Source organism: Aythya marila, assembly GCF_965140915.1.
Source record: "Aythya marila genome assembly, chromosome: Z".
Lineage (NCBI taxonomy): Eukaryota > Metazoa > Chordata > Aves > Anseriformes > Anatidae > Aythya > Aythya marila.
The window spans coordinates 15417394-15436317 of record NC_139080.1 but is presented as its reverse complement, the minus strand read 5'-3'; the positions used below and the strand labels follow the sequence as shown (position 1 = coordinate 15436317).

At 41.4% G+C, this 18924-nt stretch overlaps 1 protein-coding gene across 7 annotated transcripts; it reads left to right on the top strand.

The window, feature by feature from the left end:
• The first annotated feature begins 337 nt into the window (after positions 1 to 337).
• Positions 338 to 11375, top strand: TMEM267 (transmembrane protein 267). 7 transcript variants are annotated; one of them, XM_082783011.1, is made up of 5 exons: positions 355 to 438; positions 684 to 788; positions 2106 to 2252; positions 4376 to 4760; positions 10189 to 11375. In XM_082783011.1, exons 4-5 carry the CDS (start codon positions 4449 to 4451, stop codon positions 10522 to 10524), a joined length of 648 nt encoding a protein of 215 aa, XP_082639137.1. In that variant the 5' UTR covers positions 355 to 438; positions 684 to 788; positions 2106 to 2252; positions 4376 to 4448; the 3' UTR covers positions 10525 to 11375. The 7 variants fall into 7 exon arrangements, with proteins under 7 accessions (XP_082639135.1, XP_082639132.1, XP_082639136.1 ...); XM_082783012.1 differs by having other exon boundaries at positions 386 to 438; positions 684 to 719; XM_082783009.1 differs by lacking the exon at positions 684 to 788 and having other exon boundaries at positions 338 to 438.
• Positions 11376 to 18924: the final 7549 nt, after the last annotated feature.

Here is an 18924-nt window from a genome sequence, read left to right as displayed (position 1 = left end):
ACTTGCCTTTTAAAACTTTGCCATGCTTATGTTTCAACTGATACCTTTTCTGACTGTACATATGTACAGGCGTACTGGGGTTTCTTATGAATACGTAAGAGCAATGTTCTGTATTTTTAGAAGGTTTGATGTTCGTGTGTGCGTGTTGGTAGAGCACAGACTCCCCGCGCACTCAGCGCTGTTTAATTGCCTTTTATAAATATGACTAAGTTCAGACTGAGTTGTACCTTCGTTTGCGACAGAGGAGAAGGAGAAACACAAGGAGGAGGAGGAGGAGGAGGAGGAGGAAGAGGAAGAGGAGGGCGCCGCGCTCCCAGCCTGCTCCTCGGCCGCGCATGCCCGCGGGCCCGGCGGCGGCCCGGCGCCCGCCTCCGCTTCTCCTCATGAGGCGGAGGCGGGACGGGGCGCCGGGGGCTGCCGGCGGCCGCCGCTCCTCAGGTGGGCGCCGGGGCCGGCGGGAGGCTGGGGCTGCTCCTCGCCGCCCCGAGGCGGGTTGGGGGGTCCCGGTGTGCCGAGGGGGCCCCGCGGGCAGCTGCCGGCCTTTCGGAGGGGGCGTCCCCGGAGGGAGCTGCGGTGTCTGCGGGCGGCTCGTCAGGCGTGACCGCCGGGAAGGCAGCGGGAGCCGCCCGGGCTCCCAGTTTGGCGTCCGTCAGGCTCCTAACTGCGGGGTTTTTGCCCTAAAGGTGGCTGCATTCGTGTTCCCTGAGGCCCGAGGAGAGGTCTGCGGGGAAGCTGTGGCTGCTCTGCCGGGAAACAAAAGGGTGCCCCCACCTCCGGGCAGCCCTCTGGCTTGGCTTGTCGTCCTCCCTCACCCCCAGTCCCCTTACACAGCACGGCAGTGCTTTAGTCTTAAATTGGGTTAGCTGTTTATGGCCCAAATGGCATAGTTGTAATTAATTAGGGTAATAAATAAACCGTACTTTTTTTTTATTATTATTATTATTTTTGATGCCGGATGACAAATGAAATTTTCCCCTGCTGTCTCGCACTGCGGTTTGTCTCCAGCTGCTGCATACTTTTGGGATATTCCCTTCAACTCTTTCCTTCCCCTCAAATTCCTCTCAGCTCCAAAGTGCTGTTGGAGGAGCAGGGATGCATGTTGGTAGCTTGGGAGGGCTCTTTGCGAGCACTTTGACTTATGGTCCCTGAAAGAAACAATTTAATTAAAAAGTGCTCATTCCTCGTTTTGTGTTTTCTTGCTTGCTCACTTCTTTGCTTGTTTGTTTGTTTCCTCCTTTGTTGCTTTCTTCCTTCTTTGTTGCTTTTAATTCAGTTCGTTCCTCAGTATCGTGGTGGAATTCTGCAGATGTCTTGTGAGCTTTTGTCTGTTTTCCTCTTTGACCTGCTCCAACCCTCTGAGCCCTATCATCCACTATAATTATCAGACGCAAAATATTTGCATTATTAGTCCTTCGCAGATCATTCTGTGCTCATACCTGCTTTTCCAGGAGGTAACACGTTAGCAGTTTGAGCATGTGTCTTAAAGGGTAATACTATTTTATGAAGTTTTTCATATAGATTAATATCCGCTATTAAATTATATTCTTGAGGAGATTATGGAATTCTAGGGGATCACTGTGAACTTTTGACTTCTTGTATAAAACAGACAATAGAACTTTAGACATTTAATTCCTATTTGCATTCATGTATTTCATTAAATTGTAGCAAAAAATTTTGGAGAGCAATAACATTTCTAAATGCTACTTTTAGCCATTGGATTTTTATTTTGCTCTTATGCCAGGAGGTTGAAGGCATTTTAGTGTCAGGTGTTTCCCTGAACGCATATTTGCAGCTTTAATATAAATATCTTATTGCGTCAGTAATTTACAAAGACAACTATATATTTGTTGAAATTAGTTTTTTCATGTTTCCATAAAAGAAATCAAATATATCTGTAAAATTTAATTTGGGGAGTATAGACAGATTATACTGAATGCTGTATCCCATATAAAAATGTCATGAGCAATGACAGCTCGAAACAGTGGTACTAGATCAACTGTCATGTGCATGTGTTTCGTGTAGACCCACCCTAAATCTTCAGCATGTTAGCTGGACTGACCACGCATAGACTTTATTTAATTTATTGATTTATTTGATTTATTTAGGCACAGAAAAAACTGCATTTTGTCTTCCCTGCACTGGATTGGACTGGATTCAGCAAGCGGAGTACACTCAACTCTAAGGCATAGACCACATTTTCTACTGGAATAAAGCAACTGCAATGGGAAAAAATGTATTCTCCTAGTTCCATGGTAAGTTTGGCTCCGAATATCAATGTGTTTTTTTAAGGCTATGTTGCTACATCAGTTCTCACCAGATTGTATTCTTTGTATTCTAACACAGATTTTATGATAATTTTAAATAAAATCCAATCTGTCATGGTGCCTTTGTAAAAGAAACATTTTTTGAGGATATTGTGATTTGTTCCTTGAAAAATAATTTATTCATAAATATGCAGTATATTGTAAATCACTCCTCAAAAAATGACAGTTCCAGTGTTTCAGGAAATATTTTGTATATTTATTCAGAAGAGGCGCAGTCATGGTTAACAGGCTCTAAACTTGACCCACTTCTTTTCATGTGTGTGCAAAGACGATGTATTATTCATGCTTTCTTTTCTCTTTTTAACCTTTTCCAAATAAATCCTTCAGTGACTTTTTTTTTCTGTAAAGATTAATGCCAGTAGTCATGTCTTGTGGATAATTTTACAATAAATAGGCATGTAAATAAGCCAGAAAAAAACATTTTATATTTTCTGGGGCTTATGATTAATAATGATTAAAATTCTAAAATACTGTCAATCGATGTTGTTAGAAGTGTTCATTTATAAAGAAGGTCTGATACATTCTGAAAACGCATATTTAGAATAAAAATGTACCTGGTATAACTACTAAGAAAGGAATTATCAAGATTTAATGTATTGCAAAGATATAGCAGTGTCTTAGGATGCAGGCTTTGAAACTGCTCTATCACAGAACCACAGAGCAGTTTGGGTTGGAAAGGCACTTAAAGATCACCCAGTTCCAAAGCCCTGCCATGGGCAGGGACACCTACCAGCAGACCAAGTTGCTCAAAGCCCCATCCAGCCTGGCCTTGAGCACTGCCAGGGATGGGGCTACACAGAAGTAGAGAACATTATAGTAGTTGGATAGTTAGAATTGATACTGTGCTTTAAAGTCTGCTTTTCAGTGCCTGTTTAACAACACAAAGCTAGGGAATACATCAATTATATGTGGATATACATGTATGTTTCTTTTTTCTTTTTCTTTTTTTTTTTTTATTTAGTGTTATTATTAAAATGAGTGCTCTGTCTTTATAACCCAGGTGTTGTGTTGTAGTTGCTTCTTTGGTGAGGTCCTTTTGGACCTCAGATTCCTTTTGAAATTTCTTTTGAGGTGTCAACCATTTTTTTAAGGTCAGGGTAATTATTCCCAGAAATAATCTTGTGCAAGTGGGTTTCATAACAATTACATAAGCATAAATATTGTTTAAGGACTTTTAAGTGATTATTAATACTTATAGCAATGCCTTTATTTTCAACTTATAGTGGTCAGCTCTTGAAAGCTAAAATGATGGGGATTAGTTCTTTTATAAGTTCTGCAGAAAGAGCTGTTCTGAAGGTAACGTGACAAATAATAGAGGAGTCCTAGAAGTATCCGTAGAGTTTGCTGCTGGAATGCTAAGGAGGTAGAGGAAAAGCATACGTAGTTTCACTCTGTAAGAAGTTAGTTTTGGTTACCTCTGCTTGATTGAAAGGTGTTGTCTTTTTGTGTTTATTGTCAACAGTGAGGATATTACAGTGTTTCTGGAGTTCTTAATGCTTATTCTAATCGCGAATCTTATTTACCCTGGAATAAACAAGGAATAGCTCAGAGAGGTGTACCATGGCAATAATAAATATGTTTACAAACTATGAAAGATATTGAAAATATAGATTAGAAATTTGTTTTTAACTGTTCTGGCATATTTGAGATTTTTTGAGCATAAATTCCAAGGATACTTGAAACTGATTTTTTTTGTCCTATTGTTATAGCGGAACGGATTTAATTTGATGAATATCATGAATTTAAGGCCAGGAGGAATCTTGAAAGATATTCAGTGTCTTATCATAGACACAGCTCAAGTTATTTTGTGAAACTGCATTTCAAAAAGCGGAGTTAGAGCTTTTTGTGTTACGAAGGTGTGTGTGCTGATTGGAACAGGACAAGCATTTTAATTCAGAGTTGTCACCTAAATGAACTTGATTAAAATCAAAGCTTCCGTAGGAATATTAAATGCAAACATTGTTTTCTTGTGCTTATTTGTAGCTGTGATGACAAATGCTTTCTACTAATGACTTTTTTCTTCAATACTTTTTTCTTTCTGACATTTGCAGAACTGAAGATACGTGGGACAATGCACAGTGTATATCCTGATGACATTTTGTGTGCTGTGACGTGGTCTTTGCCATGGCGTCTGAGACTGAAAAGGCCCATGCTCTCCTCCAAACTTTCAGCACAGCTTCAGTTATTTCTAGTCTAGGTTTGGGAGTATTCTGCTTTGTTGCAGACAAGCTTCTGCAGTTTTCCTTCATTCAGCAAAACGACTGGCTCCGAGCCTTCTCTGATAATGCAGTGCATGGTATACTAGGAATGTGGTCCTGGGCGATAGTGATCGGACTCAGGAAGAAAAGCGACTTCACGGAAGTCACCCTGGCTGGCTTCCTTGCCTCCGTCATCGATGTGGACCACTTCTTCCTTGCTGGCTCCCTGTCATTAAAGGTAAGTGAATAGATGGGTGGCAGCTTAATTTTATTGTTCATCTACCGTATCCTAAACAACAACAACAAAATGATACTTTAATTAGATGCATTTTAAAAAGATATATGGGAATTCATATTTTTATAAAATTGTTATTATTTTAAAATGAAGAAATACCACATCCCCTGTTAAGTTCTACCCCTTACGAGGCTCTGAAAAAGTTCTGAAAGCCTCTTTCCATGGTATCCTATGGTTATCCAAATATGGTTGTTTGGTTATCCAAATTAACATTTAACTGCTGCCATGCACGCTTTGTGTATGAAGTGGATTATTCCATTTCTGTGTACAGTAAGGAGTAGAAATCTAGAAAACAGATCATCCAGCTGATGTTTTGTTTCATTCAACCACTCATACTGAGCAGTAGGAGGTTTGTTTTTAGTCAACTCTATAAACATGTCTCCCACAAACCAGCAATATGTATATAGCATGTTCACCTTTAAAAAGAAAAAATAATCTGAGATTGTCCTTAAATATAGTTGGTTGTAAAAGAAATCAAGCAAGTGTCAAACTTGTTAATAAAAGGAAAAATGTGAATTGGCTCCTGCTAAGGAATATATGTGAATATATGCCTAACAGACAGTTTGCAGAACTGCCTTTATCAGTACCGTTTATCAGTACAATGAGTTTACTAGGTTGTGGTGTTTTTTCTCAGGGGTTCTCCTGTGTTTTTGGTGTGTCGTGTGCCCACTCCCCTGCTGACACACGTACATATATCCCTGTGTGCTCCAACCACCTGTTCTCAGCTTCCCCTGAAACCACACTCTCTTCTGCAGGCTCTCCAAAACATTTGCTCCGTCCACAAGCTCTGGCTGTACCAGCTCATGGTCCCCACCCCTAGAGCCATGCCACTCTGCTTGTAACCAGGCATTGCTATGGTGTTGCTAGCACATATATGCATAGGTGCTACTTTGTACAGAAGGGGAAACTTTTATTTATTCAACCAGAGCATAAGTTGTTCCATGGTGTCCTGTTCTTTCTTCTCCTGCTTGCTCAGACTAGTGTTAAGCTGTTTACATGGATGACAGAGGACATAATTCTTAGGACACAGAGGCAGGAGAGGAAGGAAAGAGGTGGAGAGGAAATTGCTGTTCTTTGCAATCCTTTAAATAAAGAACTACAATCCAAAATGTTTTACCTTTTCTTAAAAAATGGACGAGAGAGATATATGCAAGAAACATTGTTTATAGTTGAGATGTAAAAAAATCAGACTTCCAGTGGGAAAACAGGTTTTTTATTTGTGTACAGTATCAGTATTTATTGTAAATAAAAGATGTTTTCCTACTGGTAAGTTTGATGGACCTTCTGATATGATCAGTTCTATTCCTCTTTGACAAAGAGGATGTTTTCACAGCATCACGGGGTGGCTGAGGTTGGAAGGTGCCTCTGGAGGCCACCTGGTCTGACCCCTGCCCAGGCAGGGACACTGACAGGGTGCCCAGGTCCGTGTCCAGGTGAATTTTTAGGAAGGAGAGTCCACAGCCTCTCTGGGCAGCCTGTGCCCAGGCTTCATCACCTGCACAGCACAGAGGTGCTTCCTGATGTTCAGAGGGAGCCTCCTGTGCTCCACTTTTTTCCTATTGCCTCTGTTTTTGTCATCCTGGCACTGAGCCCCACTGAAAGAGTCTGGCTCTCTTCTCTCCTCACCCTTCCTTCAGCTATTTTTAGACCTTGATGGGTGAGATCTGCCCCCTTCAGCCTTTTCTGCTCCAGGCAGAGCAGCCCCGGATTTCTCAGCCTTTCCTCCAGCGGGGAAGGCTCCTTCAGTCCCTTAGTTACCATGGTGGCCCTTCATCGGACGAGGTTTTCCATAGCTCCACCTCTCCCGTGTGCTGGGGGGCCTGGAGCTGGGCACGATACCCAGAGGTGGCCTTACGAGTGCTGAGGAGAGGGGGCGAATCGCTTCACTCTGCCTGCTGGCAGCACTCCTCGGTGCAGCCCAGGACACCTCCGGCCTTCTCTGCGGCACGGGCACGCTGCTGGCTGCTGCTCAGCTCCCTTCCACAAGGACACCCGGGGCCTGCCCTGCAGAGCTGCTTTCTGCGCCGGCTGTACCCACCCAGCAGGTGCTGGTGCCTGGGGTGGTGCTTCCCTAGGTACCCCTGCTCCTCCCCTCTCCTGTACTTTTTGCAGGTGGAAATGCCATAAAATTAGAGAACTAGATAAAGAAAAGGAAAGTTTGCTTAATGAGTCCTGTAATGGCGACGTTTTAGTACAGCATTTAAACATAATTATTCTCACATTTATTCTTTATTTTAAAATCGTAAGCACAAGTAATGAGGGACTAAAAACTTATAAAAAAAAACATTAAAATGTTCTTGCAACTTTTTCTGGTACTCATCACGGGTATTTCTTCTCAATGACGACTAGATGGCGCCCTTCATCAGTGCGAGTTGAGAAAATCGGGCGTTGTGTTGTGGGACTGGGAGGTGACCTGCCTCCTTGCTGCCCCCAGCGAGGCAAGGTTAAATATGCTCACACTTTCTGTGATGGAGAATGTTTGTGTAGGCTGCCCCTTGTGTCCCAAACAAAGGTAACTATTGGAATTATATCAGTTAATTTCTTCCTGTGTTTTTTCAGTTTCCAAGCAGCTATATGTATTTTTTTTTTTCTAGTATTGAACCTAAATTACCGATGTTGATGGTTAGATCTCGTTTTCTTTAATACCCGTGTAGAAAAGATGTCCGGTTGCTGTGCTCTCTTCATTTTTATTTTTATTTTTTTTTAAATTAGGAATACAAGTGCAGCATGCAGAAGAGTAGCCCTTGAGTAGCCACACTTACATAGATGAAATAAGGAGAAGGCAAGATGCCCAAAGGCCCTGTCAAAGTCCCTTGCCTACCTAACTCCACTCTCCTCCGTATGTTAATTGGGTTAATAAGGGATATTTACCTGTAAACTGTGTCCTGTGTAGGTTTCTAAATCAGGGATGTAGATCTGTAACGGTGTGATTTTTGCAACTTGAATAGACATTCTGCTTTACAATAAGTCTCTTAACTAAGTAACTCACTGAGTAAAGGCTGGAGGACCTGGATTTATGATTTCTAAATGTCCTGCCATTTTTCTGGTCTCCTCTGGATTTCCTCTTGCTTAAATTGTCTTTAAAGGGCCCTGTCCCAAACCACATACAGTATTTTAACAAAAATAGCCTAAATTTGAGCTAAGTTGTTTGTTTAATTCTTTTCACTTACAAATACATACAATTTTGTCTTTTTTTAAACAGCATAAAAATCCTGCTATGGGTTTTGTGTCTTCTTGCAATGCCAGCAGTCTTTTTAGTTTGTGATCTAACCTAATCCCCATAAACTTCTCTGCTGTGTTGTTGCCTGGCTAGCTAGACCTGATTTTAATGTGTGATTTTTTCTTTCCTCAGCTTAATATGATGCGACTTTTGGTTTCGTGTCGTAATTTCAGACTGTTGCCTGTATGATTTATTACTTACTACCTTTTTACTGCTTATTTGTTAGTCCCAGTCTCATTCTCCCTTACCAGATTGCAGGACTGAGAGTAACTGTTTTACGAGACTACAGCGTTTGTTGCTTATGCAACTGAGAAACTAATAAATTAAGAAATCTAATTAACTAACCACTCCACTGTTACTAATTTATAACAGTAGTACTTTTTACATAGCTATACACAATTAATTATCATGCTCTTAATCACAACTATTAAATCTGATGATAGGTTACTTTATTGAAGTAGCTCTTCAGTGCAGCACAAGGCAGTTTTGCCATTACTGCAGGTTGCTACCTATAGACTCCTCCGCTTGTTCCTGCTGACACTGCTTGTTGCTTGGACTATTTGGCTAGTGGGCCGCTTTTCACAATTTCATCATTATTTTTTCTGGAGTATTCAGGGTAAATAGTCACCTGCGGTCCTTACATTTACTCTGACAAATACTTGTGTACCGAGCAGCATGTGATCTAACCTTTTGCCCACATTATTTTTGGCAATAAATATGAAGTCTACAAAGAATTTGCTGGTTGGAATTTGTACCTCTGTGTATTCCAGATTTGCACGCAAATGTATAAAGTCTATGAACCAGTGCTCAGCCTCACTGACTCAGGAAGTTTCTGCAGCCTGCAGTTGCTTTCAGCTTGGCTGATAAACGAGAGTGGCGTGAAGGGTTGGATGTGGTACAGGTGTGTCTTCAATGACAAGAGTCCCCCAGGCCTGTAGTCCATCCACCTGGGGATGTTGTACTTTTTGTGGGGTGTTTGGATATTGTAAGGCAGGAAAGGAATATACTATTTTTTTTTTTTTTTTAAAGATCTCATCATGATTTCTAAAGGGTGAGCAATTTGGTAGGAGAAAGAATGTAATCGCTTATGTTGCCAAACAGAACTACATCTTCCTCTCTTGGGCTTGGCAACTTAAGGATGTGAATGTTGATCTAGTTACAGAATGTAAAAGAGAAAACAGGCCATCCTTTCAGAACTTGGGCAACAGCATTTTGGAAGCCTGATGACAGTACTGCAATTACAAAAATATATATGTTTTAGCTTCTTGCTGACAGTAACACAAATCTGATTGTCTTTGTAGGGTAGGTGATAGACAGTTTCACCATCACAAGATTTTCTACCTTTAATCCCTGAACAATACGCTCATATGAAACAAAAACAGATTTGCTGAAAATGTACCCATTGCAGCAACTTAAAGGAGTTGGGTTTATACCTCTAAAGTTGTTGCAGTTTCATCATTGTTGTTTTTTTTTTTATTTGTGATCTTTTTAGTCCTGTCACCTAAACAGGACTAAGCTTAGTCACTACCTTGTGACCTAAGAGTCACAAACAAGCATGTGGGAATCTAATGGAGCAAAGCTTAGGCAAGTGAAATATATGTAACTTCAGTATTTTTTGCTGAATTGGAAATTTCTGGCTTGACAGCATTTAACAGAGAACAGTACGACTTCACAGGTATTAACAAAAGTATAATTTTTGAGAGTAAATGCCAATGAAGCACATTAGCTGTTCCAAGTGTATCGTATGGTTGGTCTCCTTCCCACTGTTGTGAAATTAAATATATATAATCAGTGCAGCACACTGTGCGGGTTCCTGTTTGCTGTGTGACTGGATGACAAACAGCATACCTCATCCCTCTCGCTTCCTCTCCTGCTGCTAGTACTGCTCAGTAGGGTGCATGATTCATGTCACAAAATAGAGAAAAGCCTGTCCCAGCACCCTCAGCCCTGCTGCTGACAGGACAGCACGGAGCTCTGACACATCTGGGTGTTCGTATGGTTGGCTTTGAATAGCCACAGCGGGAAGGAATGGTATGTTTATCTTTGCACTTCCACTCAGCCCCTTGGTAATACACCTCTAAACATCCATGAAACCTTTTTTTTGCTTGTCATGATTGTAGCCATTGCCAATTATATTTTTCTTCTCTGCAGGCTGCTCTGAATCTTCCGCAGAGACCACTTCTCCACTGTTCTACTGTGATTCCTGTTGTGGCTCTGACATTAAAGTTTATTATGCACCTTTTCAGGCTTAAAGACTCATGGTGCTTTCTTCCTTGGATGTTGTTCATATCCTGGACTTCTCATCATGTTCGTGATGGGATTCGTCATGGCCTCTGGATCTGTCCATTTGGAAAAACTCCTCCTTTGCCATATTGGCTGTATGTGGCAATAACAGCATCTTTACCTCATCTGTGTTCATTTATTATGTATTTGACAGGCACTAGAGAATTAATGTCTATAAAACATGGGATTCACATTGATGTGTAAGGATGATAGGTCTGAAGTTTTTCGTATTAGCAGTTGAAATGAGCTGTGTTTGTCACTGATATGGTTTCCTTATGTTCCCTGTTAATTCCAAGTTAGGCATTTGAAGCCTGTGAAGCCAGTTACAGCTCCCATGTCGATTCGTTGTGGTCACAGAAACCTACTCCATAAATGCTAATAATTTCATATTTATACATTCCCCTTGAAAAATATGTGGTCATTATCATTCATGTATAGCTAACTTATTTATGAAGCTCTTGGTCTCTCTGTAGTAACTATGTTACACTTCGCTGTCATCGTGCCATTCACCTGATCACCATTCACTCCAGATTTGGATTCTGGCTACATTTTGTCTGGACAGCATTTGTATAGCACTTTAAAAACATGAAGTACTATATAGATGCTAAGTATTATAGCGTAGTAGTGTGTGCCACTTCTGAAAAACATCAGTTAGCCTTTTGAGGTGATTTATTTGTTTTTCTGCTGGACTCTTGTATTCAGTAGTTTTTTTTTAAATGCTTTTTTTTACTTCAAAAAGTGAAGCTGTGAATCTGCACCTCGTTCAACACGAACTGCCATAATACAGTGTTTACACTAAATTCTGTTCTTCTGTAGTTGCTTGATACTCAGTTTGCAGACAATTAGACAACGGAAAGAAGACAGTTTGATTACAATGTTATGTGTGTCAACAAGAGTGCTTGATTTAAAATACATTAATTATGAATATTTAATTTGGAACTAAGGAATTCTAGTAAATATTTAAGGACTGTTTAAAGGCAAACTTGCTAATTACAATAATGTGTAAGCTTTACAGAAGATTCTGGAAGGTATAAGAAAATAAAAATTGCTTAAAATGTGAGTTTGGTCTTACTACTGTACATACATAGCATTTTTCCTGAAGTGCAACATCATCCTTACTGCAAAATAAAATGCATTATTATTACACTGAAATCGAAATTTCAGGGAAAAAAAAAAAGTTTCAGAAAAAGTCACAAAGTAAAAGTTTAGTTCTCGTCTAGTTTTTGGTGTACAACCTCAGCGAGTTTGCTGGTGGCACCAAGCTGTGTGGTGTGGTCGACAAGCTGGAGGGCGGGGATGCCATCCAGAGGGACCTGGGCAGGCCTGAGAGGTGGGGCTGTGGGAACCTCAGTGAGGTTCAATAAGGCCAAGGGCAAGGTCCTGCACCTGGGCCAGGGCAATCCCAAGCACCAGTACAGGCTGGGCAGAGGATGGATTGAGGGCAGCCATGAGGAGAAGGACCTGGGGGTGTTGGTTGAAGAAAAGCTCAGCGTGAGCTGGCAATGTGAGCTTGCAGCCCAGAAAACCAACCCTGTCCTGGGCTGCACCAAGAGCAGTAAGGACAGAAGGCTGAGCAAGGTGATTCACCGTCTCGTTGTACTCATGAGGCCCCACCTGGAGTCCTGCACGCAGCTCTGGGGCCCCCAGCACAAGAAGGACATGGGGCTGTTGGAGCGAGTCCAGAGGAGGGCCAGGAGGATGAGCAGGGGGCTGGAGCACCTCTCCTGTGAGGACAGGCTGAGGGGCGAGGGGTTGCTTTTGGTTTTGTTTCACTGAGCTCCATTGCCTGCTAAGGAGATGGGGTATTAATTTCCCCGGTTGTTGATGAATAGCTGAAAAAGGGAAGTAATTCCATGGAAAAGCATAGATAGGCTACCAGGTGCTGAACTTATCAAACAGTGCAAAGATCAGGTGATGTGTTTATGTTTAGCATTACTTAAATTATACTACATTTACGTTAGTAAATACATATTAGTAAAAAGTACTAAAAATAAGAAACTATAACCTGTGATGACTGGCTTAATGGGTACCAGGGACCTTCTGTGCAAAGTTGTAAAGGTTCTCTGCAGCACACTCAGCAATGCATGGAAAATGTTACACCATCTCGAACTGTGCCTTCCCTCAACAAGAATAGTCTGCCTGTTTGTAATGTGTTTTGAACTACAGGTTGGGAAATGCCAGTAATAAAAATCTTTTGTGCAAGAGTACAAGTCACTGTAGAAAGTTATATATTCTTGTTTCATAATATATGCGTAGAGTTTTGGGCTTTATCCAGATTTGTTTCAGAGTTAAATGTGCATAGGAATAACGTGGAAAATTAACACTTTCTCATTTTTAGATTCTCATTTAATATTTTTGGTAACTATATCCCTCATCAGCCCTTCAGACTGGTACTGTACCATAAGATGCTTGATTCTTACTTGAAATGATTTCTCTTTCTAGCTGTGTTTAAAGGTCGGATAATGGGGTACTCCTTCAGTACTTTAAAAATGCACATACTCTTCTGCATTTCTAGCAGTTCTACCAAAGAAATGAATATATTGAGGAAAGCAGCAAGCACCTGTCACGTGTGACTTCTGTCAGTCCCTCTCCAGACAGGCACCTTAATCTTGTGCCTCTTCCTGACATTTAGACAACTTTATCTCAGGCCATGGACAGCTTTTTAAGGTAAAGTGACACCCAGTTTGTGGGTAGCCAGGTTAAAGAAAAAAAGAAGTCAAATATTTGTTTCAGCCCACGTCACCTAGGAGATGCACCTCCCTATTACAAATGAACTGCCTAACATTTTCTTACCAGTGCATTTCAACTGCATTGATTTTTCCAGCTATGCAGTGATATTTGCCATGTGTAGAAAAAACATAGCAAAAATAAACCAACCCTAAAAATGTATCTTAATGAATTTGTGCTTTACTGCAGCGTCACACTTGAATTAATATGAAATACAAAAAGTATGTGAATTACACACAAAAAAATTGTTTACTCAAGGTAGTAACTTCATGCACAATGTGCAATACATATCACTAAAATACTACTGTTAATTCATACATTTCATATACCAATTGAAACTATTTCCACATATTTTCAAGTCTCACAACTTAAAGTCGAAGGAAGTGGTTGTGCTGATTTTAATGGATTGCGGTCTTAAAAAGTAGGTTCTTATAATTGCCAAGTTAAAAATGTTTGAATGTTTGAATCCCCAGTTCCCCCCTTCCCCCCCCCAAAAAAAAAAAAGTAAGATAAAATTTATTTTAATTGCATGTTGGCCTTAACAGAAGGAAAGAATGCATTTTCTATCAATTTATATCCTAGTTCAGAATGTAATCTGTATTTTGACATAACTACAGGTGCTTTTTTTTCTGCAGTGAAGTACATTGTATTAATGATCGTCTGCCTTTAACCAGATATTGATAAGTGAATTATTCATAATTGATGCCATTCTCCAAGGAAAATGTTGGTGAGTTTGAATTAAATTGAAATAATTTTATTTTTTGTGGTCAGCCTATTGATAGTGGCTTATTATTGGATGGACATTTCCTCTGCTAATGGAAATAAAGTTCCAGAAAGAGACTTAGAGGGAAGGGGTTAAAATTTAATCTAAGGAATTGTTAGTACAATGTTCATTTTGAATACAGATATATATATATATCTACTCCGTCAGCCCCTCTCACAATGAAGCAAAGTGATGAAATGCAGCAGAAGAGCACATTTCAGTTTAACTATTTGAGATGATCTAAGTTCTGTCACTTATGCAAATTTATTCACAGCAGTAGAAATTTGTACTGTAAGCACTGCATAGTGTGGGCTTTAATCAACTGGCAATTTGAGTCCACAAGTTAGGATTTGTTTCCCTGCTGCGGGCAGACCTTGCTTTGAAGCAAAGAAGTGCTGTCGGGGTGAAGTACCCTTTGCATTCATTAGAGAAACAGTAGTAAGATTTTCCTCAAAACACTAAATTGGTACCCTCAATTCTGTGTTCTCTACATTGAAATGTACATTTGAATGTTGCACCGTAGAACCGCTTCCTGTTGTTTATAACAGAAGAGTAACATTAAAGGTAAATTGTACTGGTATTTATGTGTATCACACATCTTTCCTTTGATGCTTATGTAATCACTTTCTATTTCTGTAACCTAAATTTGTATTTAATTTTCCTGGGGGAAGGAGGAGTGTTTGAATGTATAGGAGACCCAGACATCCTGCTACTTAGCAAAAAAAGCTTTTATGTTAAGCAATGTTAAGGAAATCTTCAGAATATTGAGAAGCAATTAAAAGAAATTTTACTGTATTCCTTTTGACAGCAGTGTTAAATAGATTGCATTTTGTAAAAACATGTGTTTAATCAAAACCAGATGACTGAAAACATTTGTATTGAGCAATCTGTGGAAGTGAATTTGAACACCGCAGCTACGGCAGGGGTATCTCCCCACGTCGGGCTTTATGCTGTGTTGCCACATCCACCACAGAAACAACTCCTTTGCCCAAGGAGTATTAGCATTCTTCTTGGAGCCTTCCTCATGCTTCCAAGTAAACCTGATCTTACTTTGATCTTAGACATTCTTTGCCTTCAGAATGCACAGCATTCGGTAAAGATTCCTGAAGAGGCGTGGGGTAGTTTCCTTAATCTGCTCGCTGCTCATTTGTAACAAGTTTTTCAATAGCCTAAGTTGGCAGCTGTGAGTTTCAGTGCAGGAGCTGTGGTACAGAAACAAAGCCAAAGATGTCAGACATAATGATGTCAGAAGGAATTTCCAGCATCCACAATGTTCAGGGTCACTTTGTCATTTACGTCAGCAGACTGTTCAGTCCCGCAAGGACACTTCAAAAGTTTGTAATGCTGCTGGTTTCACATTCACATTTCAATTTAAATTGCTGATAGCCAAAACCAGCTTCTTTTCATGTATTCCTGCCAACAACTTAGAAGGAAATCTTATCAGGACCCCTCTTAAAATGCGAAATGTTCTGCGACAAAGGAGTACCGTAAGATTCAAGTAATAAGGCTCCATCAATGTAACCTCAATAAATAACCTATTTGTTCGTTTAACTATAATGGATAGAACCAAGCATTCAGCTGTACCCTGGGTCTTACTGTGGATTCATGGGTAGGGCTTGGGGGGTTCTGGTACAGAATACTCTAGCTAGCAAAACCTTTCAGCATTAGCTGTTTTTGTTTCATTAGTCCTCAGAGAGACAGGTCTCCTCTTCTTCTAGACACATGTTGAGGTGAAAGTTTGAATGATTTGCAAGTATGTTCGGGTGGAGGTTTTGTATGTCTTGTGCATCAAACGCAAATAAGCAACTAAATGCATGCTACAACTTCATACCATAAAAATGTATGCACATAATTCATTTGTACATTACTTCCCCACAGTAAGAACAATTCAACATGCTTTTACATCCTAGCTATCTGTTGGGCAACAACGTAGATCCATCTCACAGCAAACCACCACGGACTGCCCTTATATCCGCGTGGGGCCAGCCAGGCCGTGCAGTGGTGCACAGATCACCGTGGAGCTCTTCCCACAAGAGACCTCTACTGGCGCACAGGGTTGCACTCCTTGTGCCATGGTTTGCCCTAACCCGGTGGCAGCTGACTGAAATGGGAGCAGAGGCAGGTAGCTCTGCTGCAGGCAAGGTGAGATGAACCCCACGTTCCCCTTTAGGTACCTTCTAACCCTTCTACGATGCCAACACAGAAGCTGCAGTAGGCCTGGTGGCCGTTCGTCTCAGCAGTGGGCAGAAGGGCAGGTGCGTGCTTGTCCAGAAAGTTATGTTCAACACTTGAGAGTGAGAAGTGAGGACAGTGGAGGAGGATAAAGGCCAGAAATGTATTTGTTTGTGGTTTGAACAGGAAAACACTGATGAAAAGCCAGAACACAAAACACCAAAGGCAGAGTTGCTTTGCACTGTTTTTTTCTCCATCCAGTTGTTCTGCCCCTCCAGCTTGCAGAAGCACTGCCCTTCCAGTCAGCCTGCTTGCGTTGCCACACAGAGTGCACATGCCCTGGGCCTCCGTGAAGGATCACAGAAACACTCGGGTTGGAAAAGACCTCCAGGACCACCTTGCCTGACCTTTACCCTAGCACTGAGCCGTCCCTGAGCAATGAACAGGTGAGAGGTTTCAAGTGCAGAGGTGAGGGTGAGTTACATGATCGCAGCTGAACGCTCTGCTGCTGAGCTGCTGATGGCACCTGACACCGGTGGTGCGGGGGAAGCATCTCAAAAGCAGCAGTATTGATCGAGGTAGAGAACAGGCTATTTCCCTGGCACCGATGACGTTTTCTTAGGCAAGGATATCATGCCAGTTTCCCTGGCAGAAGTTACTTTATTGATGGAGATAAAAGCTTTAGTTTTCAGCTCAGATTCCAGCCAGTATGGCAAACTGCCATCATTACTTCTAGAGAGGTAATGAGCACAGATTTACTCTGGGTAATGAGAACAGCTTCTACTAAAATCTCTGAAATATATATTGTATCCAGGCTTGAAAAAATGTGGCAGAATAAATTGTATGTAAGACATTGTTTGGAAACACTCTCCTATCACATTTTCAAAGGGAATTTGGTATTTCTGCTTACTTCTGTCCCAAAGAAACACATACTTGCTGGCATTTGGGGAATAAATTAATGGCCTACTTAAAGGAGAAGGCGATGGCTTGCAGAGGTAAACGGAGGAGAAAGTGTTTTACCAAGCTGTTTGTTTATCACCTGCTTGGCCTGGTTTTCTGTTGTGCCATGAGAGTGGCTGTGAGGTTTGTTGTGTTACTCAGGCCTTCTGGAGGAGGTAGCTGCTAGGCTTTCAGAATCAAAACAGGCAACAGAAGTGTCCCGTGACATGCACGAAATACATTTTAATGCTATTAGGTGTTACATCCCTTCGCAATTTATCAAAGCAAAACTTCTTGCCTGACACTCGTTTTCTTCCCTCTACTATTCCTATCTCCACAAGTCACCTGCTGGTAACATTTAGCACAGATACCTTTATCTCACAAGTGCTTCGTAGTGTTGCTTAATCTCACTAGATCCTTAATTAAGCTTGTATATATATATATAAAACAAACAAAAAACAAAACAAACAAAACCCAAACAAACAGGGAAGCTGGGCCAGATAAGTGTGTTCAAAGAGAAATTCTTCAAAGCTGAAGAAGTAGAGCTGATTGGGGAATGCTGGGATGAAATGTAGTTTTTCAAAAAAAAAAGACAGCTCCAGAGAGGAGCTCGTTTCAAACCTGGCAATTTCTAGCAGGGAATTTCACGGTTAAAAGACACAGCAGTCACGTCCAGCTAGCTGGCCTGAAACGATGAAACAGTTTGGGTTTTAGAACTACAGAAAGAGAGCAGGTTATTGCAAACCACTTTCCAAAGCCAGCAAACAGGCTTTGGAATAGCGATGAGGAACTAAGGCAATAAATTCACTTGCCAAAGTAAACCTCCTTCCTGCCCCAAGTACAAACGTACAACGGCGTTGTTCCATCCAAGTGTCTGAGGGGCTGGAAACCATCGGGTAATCGGAGAAGAGGGAGCAAAGGGACTGTGGTGGTGAGCAGGGCTCCCGGCAGGGCACACAGCCCGTACCCGCTGCACAGCCCCGTCCTTGCCCCGGCGTTATGCCAGGGGTGGGCTGGAGCCCGCGGCCGGGGGTGCCTGAGGGCAGAGACACAGCGTGGGGCAGTGTTTGCTTGCCTGACTTCCAGTGGTCAGCGTAACCTGGGAGAGGTTTCAGTGCAAAGTCAATGGTGTGTCTTTCCAATTCGGGGGTCAAATTGTATTCTGACAGCCCTGTGCAGCCCCAAGTAGTTATCTGGGAGATGGGTTTGCTTCGCTGTGCCCATTTAACAGCATCACCTTTGTTGTAAGTGAGGAATATGTGGTGGTGGTGGCCACGTTTCTTGAAGTGAAACGCAAAAAAAGAAAAAAAAAAAAGCCAAATCCAGCAAACAAGAAACAAAACTCTTCCTGGTATTAGTGAGTAAGAACTGCAGAAGCAGGTGTATCATTAACAACATCCTTATTAATAATGTATTTGTTCTGGGTAGTGCAGGAAGGTTTCAATCACTCGTCTGTTGTGTAACTATGACACAATCCCTTACCAAGGAGTCTCCAATCTAAATAGTTTGTTTTACATCTTGTAGGTAATATTTAACTATAAAAATGTAAATGAAAAGAGAGGAAATGGTCCTGGTCTTGTTTTGCTTCAGGTAATAGACTTGCAAATTATATATTATATATTTTTTCCAAAATGTTAGCATTTTCCATTTCTCTTGGACTGGTGAAACTCATGCACCTGGTCATCCAGAAAGAGAGCTGCCAAACCTGCCCCACACAATTGATTTTTTTTCTTAATTTCTCTTAAAAAAAAATAAAAATCTCAAGTAGAATTTTGCACCAAAGTTTTTTGTGCCCTTTATAAGAAGGGGAACTTAAAATCAAAAAATGCAGGGCAAGCAGGTTTTTGGATGAAGGCTCCTCACTCAGTGGAGCCCCATCTCCACCAAGCTGCCTGGCAGCTTTGACGCAGGATAAGCATTGTGAGGAAATTCATGCACGGACCTGGGGTAAAAACACAGCACTCTGGCTCATGCTCTGCACAGAGCCACGATCAGGGCCCCAG

Excerpts from the sequence above, each read along its gene's own strand:
- TMEM267 (XM_082783009.1), top strand. The coding sequence starts at position 4,449 with ATGGCGTCTGAGACTGAAAAGGCCCATGCTCTCCTCCAAACTTTCAGC. Across the intron at positions 4,761-10,188 it reads CTGGCTCCCTGTCATTAAAG|GCTGCTCTGAATCTTCCGCA; the intron begins GTAAGTGAATAG and ends TCTTCTCTGCAG.